At 54.3% G+C, this 9,468-nt stretch overlaps 4 protein-coding genes across 4 annotated transcripts in view; 2 read left to right on the top strand and 2 right to left on the bottom strand.

The window, feature by feature from the left end:
• AYL99_00980 (hypothetical protein) overlaps positions 1–313 on the top strand; it is a gene marked incomplete at both ends in the record, with an annotated part of 2,075 nt that extends 1,762 nt beyond the window's left edge. The window contains one exon of the mRNA XM_018832496.1: positions 228–313. Coding sequence (XP_018698375.1) covers positions 228–313 — 86 coding nt within the window. The remainder of the gene's footprint in view (positions 1–227) is intronic.
• Positions 314–649: 336 nt separating this feature from the next.
• On the bottom strand, positions 650–2,807 carry AYL99_00979 (hypothetical protein; the record flags this gene model as incomplete). The annotated part of the gene is made up of 4 exons (XM_018832495.1): positions 650–1,051; positions 1,175–1,188; positions 1,285–1,435; positions 1,491–2,807. The coding sequence occupies 4 exons, from the start codon at positions 2,805–2,807 to the stop codon at positions 650–652; spliced, it is 1,884 nt and encodes a 627-aa protein (XP_018698374.1).
• Positions 2,808–3,404: 597 nt separating this feature from the next.
• AYL99_00978 (hypothetical protein) lies at positions 3,405–4,798 on the bottom strand (the record flags this gene model as incomplete). Its single annotated transcript, XM_018832494.1, has 2 exons — positions 3,405–3,920; positions 3,977–4,798. 2 exons carry the CDS (start codon positions 4,796–4,798, stop codon positions 3,405–3,407), a joined length of 1,338 nt encoding a protein of 445 aa, XP_018698373.1.
• A 751-nt stretch (positions 4,799–5,549) lies between these two features.
• On the top strand, positions 5,550–8,144 carry AYL99_00977 (hypothetical protein; the record flags this gene model as incomplete). The annotated part of the gene is made up of 4 exons (XM_018832493.1): positions 5,550–5,734; positions 5,841–5,856; positions 5,913–7,801; positions 7,853–8,144. 4 exons carry the CDS (start codon positions 5,550–5,552, stop codon positions 8,142–8,144), a joined length of 2,382 nt encoding a protein of 793 aa, XP_018698372.1.
• Between the last annotated feature and the right edge of the window lie 1,324 nt (positions 8,145–9,468).

The following is a 9,468-nucleotide window of genomic DNA, read 5'->3' as shown; positions in this document are numbered from 1 at the left end:
CTTCTTCTTCTTCTTCTTCTTCTTCTTCTTCTTCTTCTTCTTCTTCTTCTTCTTCTTCTTCTTCTTCTTCTTCTTCTTCTTCTTCTTCTTCTTCTTCTTCTTCTTCTTCTTCTTCTTCTTCTTCTTCGCCTTCCCTTTTCCATTTCTTTTAATGTGTCCTCATGAAATCAAGTTACTTCTATAGAAAGCCCATCACACACATTTTCTGTTTTCTGACCTACCCACAGTGACCTACGACGAGTTGGAAAATGCCATGTTCGCGCACCCGTGCTTGAGCGAGAGTCTCAACAATCTCTGGGGATTTCTGGAGTGAAATGAAATGAAATGAATTGAATTGAATTGAATGGGATTGAATGGGATTGAAGCCGCCTTTCTGTCTGTCTGTCTGTCTGTCTGTCGGGCGTAAAGACGACGGCGACGACGACCGTGTACGTGTCCTTGGATGGATCCACATCGATATCTTCTATCTCCTTTTCAGACGGATAGACGGAAAGGAATACAGAATAATATGATATGGGATGGGTGTCCAGATAGGCCTTCTGTTTCCTATCGAGGGGCTGTAGGATGGAATGCCTCGCTTGACAATGACAGTCACTCACTCACTCAACCAGTCTAAATCACCTACAAACCATTGAATCATGATACTGTCTCACGACTCTCCCCCCTCCGACACTGCCCGCCAGTTCCCCGTCTCGGGCCTTCTCTCCCCTTCATAGACGGGCAGCGGCGTGCCCATCAACTCGGCCTTGATCTGCATCGCCACGTGGCGGGAGAAATACCTCGCGTGCCCGATCGTGCCGCCCATGTAGTACAGGTGCGGGTGGCTGTTGCGCTTGAACACGCCCTTGAGTTCCCCCTCGCCGTCCAGCCCCCAGAAGTCGTCCGCCCGGGCCGCGACGTCCTTGCCGAAGATGCGGGCCACATCTGTGCGCATGTTGCCCACAAAGCCCGTGCAGAAGACGATCACCGACGCGGGGATTTCGCTGCCGTCACTGAAGGCGAGGCCGGTGCGGGTGAAGTGTGTGGGCAGCGCGTGGGATTGCATTTTGATCTGGAAAGGGCCGGGGGCCCGGCGAGGTCAGTTGGGGGACATGCTAAAGAAAGATGGAGAGGGAGAGAGGGAGAAAAGGGGTGAACATGCCTTTCCCTTCGCGATCAGGTCTGAACAGCCCACATCCATGTAATGCCCTAGACATATGAGTTAGCTCGGCGTGTCTTTAGTGTAGAATACCGTCTTTCGGTGGCCTGAGGACGAGCCCGTCTTGCAAGAGGACCGCGACGTACCGCCCATCTTCTCACAGATATGCCACATGATGTCGCCATATCTCTCCACTCTAAATCCAGCCCGCTCCAGGGCGTCGAAGCGTTCAGGCTCTTTGGCTGCCATCCCATGCAGTGCTTTGCGACTCAGGAGCCTCGTGAGCGCGTACGGCATCTGCAAATGCCGGTCAATTGACTTCTTCAAATTCCAGAGAGGGGATACTGCTTACTGAATACTGCTCTCGATCGGCGTCGACGGTGGGCACATCTGCGTTGTACGACCGGTCTGAAATCACCTTGAAGTACTCGCACGGCAGCACGTAGGTGCGTGAACGCTGCACCATGGTGATCTGTGAGAGCCCTGCTTCCACCATGTCCTCGGCGACGTCGTGGGCTGTGTTTGCCGTACCGATTACAATACCAGCCTTGCCGCGCCAGGGTTCGGCCGATTTGTACTCGGCGGAATGGAGGACTGTGCCCTCGAAGATATCGCGGCCGGGGTACTGTGGCATGATGGGAATCTGCCCTCCTCCACCAGTGGCCATGATGACATGTCGACACGTAAGGCTCTGGGTTGAACCGTCGGCATGACGGATGTGCAATGTCCACCTCTTGCTGCCTTCATCCCACGATCCGGACTCCAGAGTTGTGTTAAACCAGATGTGCTTGTCGATTCCGAACTTCTCGACCCAGTCCTTGTATCCCTTCGCCAGGTCGTACTTGGTGAGGAATTCCTGATAGGGTAGTGGAAATGTCCGGTCAAATGGTAAGTGGTTGTACTCGCGGGCCGTGTGTAGCCTGGCGGAATCGTATCGGGTCATCCAGTTGTCGCCGATTTGGGCGTTTTTGTCGAGCACCACATAGGAGATCCCCAGAGACTGAAGCCGGCCTGCGGAGCCGAGACCTGCTTGACCAGCTCCTACGACGACACAGTCATAGTCACTGGGAGGGCGGACCGACCCATTCGTCCCAGTGTGGGTTCCGTTCACGCCGTTTGTATGTAAGTGATTCCCATTCACACCGTTTGACATTTCTTGGACCACCGGAAGAATGTCCACATCTTCACAACCCTCCAACTGCTCCAGGATAGTCCTGATGAGCCAGATCCTCCAATGCCCGTCATCTTCCAGGACCAAGGACAGAATTCCTCGGCAGGTGGAAGCGGGGCTGCCACGATTGCGAAATGTGAAGGAGACATTCACCCATCCGATGTCCTTGTCCAGCCGTGTTGGTTTTGCCGAATCCTTAATAGGTGCAAAATCGCAGGCTAGCCGGGATTCACACGTTTCGGTCCAGGCCTTGGTGATAGAGTCCGCCGAGTAGATTGTTCGCAGAGTGCCGGTTAGGGCGAAGACGTCGCGCCAGATCGCCGTCGACGAGAGGTTTGCTGGCGTGAGATTTCCCAATGAATGTATTATCGGGGTGGCAATGGCTTCGAAGTCAGTATCGGTGTCAAAATGGCACAAGGGTAAACTGCATGGGAGTGTTTCGAGTACACTTCGTGGCTCGTACGGAGCGATATCGACCTCGATGCCTGGGTTAGTCATTGCAGCCCTGGGGAGTGGCGATTATGCTTCAAAGACTGGTTCAGGGATATTGAATGTTTGTGGTCTTGAGTGTATCCCAGAGGCGTCTAGTCTTCAAAGAGCACAGAAAGATACTTGACTCTTCATCCAATTTAACCTCACCAACTCCACCAAGCAGGTACTTTGCTAGATTGATTTCGCTGCCAGATGACGGAAGGCGAAGATATCGGATGTGGCCGGTGTCAATCATATTGCCGTAATGCCGTCTTGGGGAACCCGAAAGTTATAGCATGCTCATTATGTGGATGGTATGGAGCTGGCCTCAGGAACCCCAACTGCCGCGTGGAGCAGGAGTTGAGAAATGCATTGAACATTCTGGGGTCGACGGATGGGTACTTGTGGGGTCATGCATTCATCGATCTGGGCCACGAGACACAAACGGCCTGCTTATATTGGATAAGCGTGCATTGGTAGCCTTGAAACGGAATGTTCCGTGGCGGGAAAGCAATTCACCGCGCAATAGGAAGGGGATGAAAGGCAACAGTAGATTTTATATGTATGAAGCTTTCGGGAGGGGGGATCCTTAAGGGACGCGCAGAGAGACCGAAATGTCCATTTTCACGCAACATGGTCCCCCACCATTGATCCGTTGTCCTCTGTGGGAAGATGGCCGCCATTAGCATGAGATCCATTGACCGCGGTCTGTCCCGTGGCGACTGGCACTGTCAGCGACTTTTGCGGCCTCATGCCCAGCAGATTTGTGGCATCGATCAAGCGCGCATTGGGATTCAATTCCAGCCCGAATCCAGGCTTGTCCAATGTGCCGACATCCAGATACCCCTTGGTGGGAATTGGCTCGTTCAGGAACAGGTCGCCAAAGACAGGCAAAACGCTCTTTCCATCCGGGCTGTTCGCTAGATACTCTTGGAAGGGAGAGTTGTGCTGGCTGACGACAAAATGGTAGGAATAAGGACCCGAAGCATGGGGGATGACCGGAATGTCGTAGGCTGCGGCCATTGAAGAGACTTTGAGAAGTTCCGTCAGGCCACCGAGCCACATCACGTCCGGCTGGATGATGTCGACATTGCGCCCTTCGATGAGTTTGCGAAATCCGTAGCGAGAGTATTCATGTTCCTGGGAATGATTCAGTCTTCCATGGGTTGAGGCACTTCTGAGCAAAGAATCCTTACCCCCGTGGTGAACTTGGTGTCTGGGTGTGCCCTCTTCAACAGTTGGAAACCATCAACGTCGTCCGGCGACAGGACTTCCTCCCACCAATCTATTCTGATATCCTGTCTCTTGGCCTCCGACACAAGCTCGATGGTGTAGGGGACGTTCAACGACATCCAGCAGTCGACCCGCAAAGGGAAATCGGGGCCGACGGCTTCCCTATGCTTCTTCAGAAATGCAATGTTCTTTTTGATGCTATCGGGTTCGTCCGCGCTGTAAGGCAGGGGCACCTTCCCTGCAATGAAGCCCATTTTCTGTGCCGCCGCGGGTTCGGGACCGGTGCAATAAAAGTGCAGCCTGTCTCTCGTGGCACCACCGATCATTTTGTAGACTGGCTCGTTCCTGATCTTGCCCAGGAGATCCCACAGAGCCAGGTCGATGACAGATATGACGGCCACTGGCAACCCTTTTCGACCGTAGAACAGGGAACCCTTGTACATGAGCTCGTACAGATCGTTCACGTCTCTCGGATCCCGTCCCAGAAGAAATCGTTCAAAGTGCTGCTGAACGAGCCAACATCCAGGCGGCCCACCAAATCCTGTGGCAAAACCCTTGGTACCATCGGTGGCTGTGATCTCGACGCAGAAGGAGCCAAGGACATTGATACCAAAGGAGGTCCTGGAGGTTCGATACCGCTCCCATTTGGACATGGGGGTTGCGATTTTGTTGTCAATCAGCCAGTGTCCCCCTTCGACATTGTGATAGTCGCCGCCAGAGCCCACTCCGTCGACGACGAAAGTTCGGATGGCTTTGATGGTAGGAAAGGCCTTGATCCCAGACATGATGGATCTCGAGGTCTTTTTGCTTTCTTTCTTTTTGTCGTGTGATTAGGGAGGACGGAGAGGAAGATAAAAGAGCACAGCAGGAGATAACGGCGACAGACAAAGCGCCATATTTTGTCCTAGAGGGGTTGAAATGCACAAATAAGAGAACATGGCACTCGTCAATGTCACTCGCACAAATAACTGGGTTTCGCTGATCGGGACAGCTTCACCCGGGCTCGGAGCCATGACAGACCTGCCTAGTGACATGCACAGGCAGAAAAGGGGGGGTTCCTGGTTCTAGCCATGTGATAATGGCGATGCGAGAATGCAAAGGACGAGATCGTGGATCTCTCACAATATGTATTTTTGCTCCTTTAGCCGAACTGTACGAGGCACTCCGTCCGGCGTACTGGAGGAGGAAGCAGAGATGCCCTGGAAGCCCATTTGGGGCAGAGTGGGGTGGGCTACAATTCGATTCTGTCTGTCAAGGTGCAGACACTGGCTGGCGCTGCCATTCCACAGTCCCGCAGTGGCATCATTTTTGGTCTGACACACGCCCCCGTTGCCTGCCAAGTGCCGGTGGAGTGATGCCTGCGAGCCGCCAATGTTCAGCTGACTTTCGGTTCCCCAGCTTTTCATTTTGTTTTGCTTCAACCTTTTTCTCCATTCTCGGCCTCTTCTCAACCGATAACTCGGCTTACGGGTCAATGCCGCCAGTGCCACACGGGTGACGGCTCGACGGGCACAAAGAAGGCCATAGCTGATCATGATGAACGCCACGAAGCTCGAGCTCTATGACCATCACTCCGGGAGCAATGGCCACGTCCACGTGTCGTCTGCTCTGGGATCGCTGGCCACTCTGGGGGCGTCGTCCAACACTCCATCAGACTCTGACTCGGGCATAGATGACGACCGGGATGGCTCCAGAAAGCGCAAGAGACCTATGAATGTCACGTACGTGTGGCCCATGCCCCCCCTTTGGCTTCATCGCGTCTTCCTTGTTCATCTTCCCGTCGTTCCTCGGTCATGTGCATCCCTCACTAATGCTCGATTCTGACAGCTGCGAAGCCTGCAAGGTCCGTATACGTAAGTCTTGGGGATTCAACCGCACTGTACTGACGCGGTGGAGCAGCAACGAAAAGTAAAATGCGACCGTGCCCAGCCTGCCTGTGGGTGGTGTTCTCGCAATGAACTCCCCTGTGAATACAAAGAGCGGAAGAAGCCCGGCCTGCGTGCCGGTTATGGTAGAGAGCTCGAGGGGAGACTAGACCGGCTTGAAGCACTGTTGAATGAACAAGGTCGCCAGTTGGCCGCCCATCTTGCAGAATCATGCACCATTGACACCCGGGTCAGCTCTGCCAGCAACAGCCATGGTGTACAAGGCTTAGGTGCCGACGTCGCTGGGGTGCGGGCGTCGTACGATGCGCAGGGCATCAATGTCGCCGGAGAGCTCCAGCAACAGATTATCGACCCCAACCTGCATGCCTCCACCTCCCGACATGGCTCGCTACAGTATCAGCAGGGAGCTCCAGACCAGCAAATGGTGCAGCAGAGCCACTACACTCCGTCCGCTCAGTCACATACACTGACCTCACCTCATTCCACGACGGGATATCAAGCCGCCCAGATGTATAATGAGTACTCGGCGATGCTCCCTCCGTATGACCTCCTCTATGCCTTGGTGGATCTCTATTTCAAACACATCAACATATGGTTGCCATTGCTGGATCGAAAAACCACCCTAGACACATTGTTTGGGGCGTCCACTCTGGACGAAGCCGACAGGGTGCTTCTGCATGCCATTGTGGCAACAACACTGCGCTTCTCGCAGGACCCTCGATTGACCCCGGAAGGCCGCCAGCACTATCATGATACTTCCAAGCAGCGTGTCCAGTTGTTCGGACTGGAAAATTCAAATGTGCGGGCTCTGCAAGCACTGGTCATCCTGGCCTTGGATGTGACAGGGTCGACAAATGGTCCGCCGGCATGGAATCTCCTTGCACTGATTAGCAGAAGCATGGTCCAACTGGGACTTGCGGCGGAGGCGGGCTCTACACTTGCCTCACCCATGTATCCCTCGATCGCAACTCTCAGGGCCTCTGTTCTGCCGGAGCCCAAAACGTGGATTGAGGATGAAGAGCGACGCAGGCTCTTCTGGGCAGTTTTCCTGCTTGACCGATACGCCACCATCGCGACGGCATTCGAATTCGCGCTGGACGAAAAAGAGGTTGACCGGCGTCTGCCTTGCAGAGACGACCTCTTTGCAGCGAACAAGCCGGTGGAAACGAGGTGGTTTCGGCCGCCAGAGCGCCCTCGATATGCCACGGGGATGGCGGACACCCATGGACATTTCTCCTATCACTGTGAGCTCATCGCTATTCTGGGTCACATCCACCAATTTCTGAAACGGCCCGTGGACATTGGCTCGTTGAGCGACGTGGAGCAGTGGCAAGGCTCGTACCGAGCCCTCGACAGCGATCTAAACGCGTGGCACTTCAGCCTGCCCGACGAATTCGCCAACATCACTCGGCTTCTAAAATCCAACGTGCCGGCTAAAAATACAAATTGTGGCTGGATCATGCTACATGCAGCCTATTGTCTGACGGTCATTCGCTTGAACTCGTCGGCGGCGTATCCTGCTCAGAGTTCGCCGATCTTCTCCTCGTCCTACAGCGCCATGCAACGGTGTTTATCCGCCGTCGAGAACATGCGTCAGCTCTGTCGGTTCGTGAAGCTCAGTGGCCTACTGGATCGCCTCGGGCCCCCATTCGCCTTCGCCATCTGGGTCGGAGCGCGGGTCATGTTGGTGCACGGATCGACCATGGATCACGAAGTGGACCCCGACATTGACTTCTTCGTGACGACCCTCGCTGAGATGGGGGAGAATTGGCTTGTTGCGAAACGGTACAGTGAAATCCTGAGCCGGGTTCTAGGTGAATATCGTCAGTCCCAGCGAACCAGTGGGGTGACGGGGGAGAGGGTGACTCCGTCCACGGTGAAAATCCTGGCCGATATGCGCCGGTAAGGTGTTCCTGGTATATGATTGGATGCAGGCTAAGCTCATTGAAACAGATGTGCCTACGATCTCGACTTTCTCATCTCGCGCCAGCCACATGCTGCGGCCGTGAAATCATACCACCCAACACGAGCAAACACCCCGGCCCCCAACGAACTCGAGTACCTGGACGTTTTTGACCTTTTCAACTTCCCCCGAGTCCCCATGACTCAAGAGGGGGTGGACGGTGGAAATCCACAGGGCATGGGCCAGGCTGCGCCTCCGGATCTTGCGGCGATGACTCCTGGGATGATCCCGAACTTTGCAGTCCCCAATCCAGAAGCTGATTGGCTCTTCCATACAAGTTAATGCCATGAATTGGCGGAGAGGGAACGTTTGCGTGGTGCCGTGACGTGCTCCAACATGATCCGTCCCGGAGGGTACGCGACAACCGAGACGGCCTAGACGGCATTTCTCTAATTCGGGATTTGTCAGTGAAGAGACAAATGACTCGTGCGCTCTCATCGTCTCATCTGAAGGATTTAAAATCTTGTCCCAAGCCTTAGGGCTGGTGGGAGGCAATTTGCCCCAGGGCCAACGTGTTCGGGACGAATGATTGCCGACAGAAAAGAAATGCATCAAGGGGACTTTGGTCGCTGTGGACTGGAATAACAGCGGTGCGGGAAATGTGTGATAGTGTCAGCAAGGACGGGGGTGGGGAATGGGAAGAACGTGACACTGCCCATAGTATTTTTGTCCTGGTTGTTACGGGTGAGGTTTTGAATCGAGTCAGCCTTACCCGATACCCGATCAGGCGACGAAGAGAGTCCTCAGAAGGGGATAGGTTGAGACGAGCCCAGGACCCGAGAAAGCCAGTACCTGTGATGATGTGACGATACGATCAAAGATATGTATGACTTCAAGACGACACTTCAGAGGTTCCCCGAAGCCATCAGATTACGAGCGGACCAACGAGACGAGATGGCGGGGGTGTGAGAGCGAGATCTCTGGAGCAAACTTCCAATGTAATATTGCTCAGCCCTAGGATTTCTCTGTCCGAGGGGGACGCCAGGGGAGAGCGGGTGAGATGGGAGGATGAGCGAGGATTAGAGGGATGACAGTGGGTGACACTGTGTTCCTTTCTTTGGTCGTTCCGGTTCGCTTCCACCTGCCCTTATGATTGAGTTTTGGGGGTACTTTGTACTGCGTAGTCCAGAAGTAGTGCTATTCCTCCCCGCTAAGGGCTCTAGCGCGCACTAGGAGCTATTAGTATTGCCACCCATTGGTGCTATGGCACAATTATACTAGCTCAATGACGTACAAAGTTCTGATAAAAACTCCGGCCTCCCGAGTCGGTCAGGTGACCTCACATGACCGCTTCACACAGTCTTGGCCTCTGCCTCTCTCCCTCCCTCTCTCTCTCTCTCTCTCTTCCGCCCGCCTGTCATCGTCATCCCATCCTCTTTCCATCAGTCATCGCCCGCCTCTTATTCCTATCCTCTTTCCGTCTCGCTCTGACTGAGTTGCTGACCTTGTTCTCTTCGATCTCTCCCCCAAAGTGGGGAAACAATGCCCCTTCGTGGCCCATAGCCCATGTCCCTGCAGCTTCTTCAGCAAAAGTCATGACTTCTTCCAAGACTCGCTGCAGGGCTACACAGGCTCCCAGTACCTTGGCCCAAGGTCGCCGAAACCC

Source organism: Fonsecaea erecta, assembly GCF_001651985.1.
Source record: "Fonsecaea erecta strain CBS 125763 chromosome Unknown Scaff1, whole genome shotgun sequence".
NCBI lineage: Eukaryota > Fungi > Ascomycota > Eurotiomycetes > Chaetothyriales > Herpotrichiellaceae > Fonsecaea > Fonsecaea erecta.
Note: the sequence above shows the minus strand (reverse complement) of the source record. Positions and strands in the feature narration are given on the sequence as shown.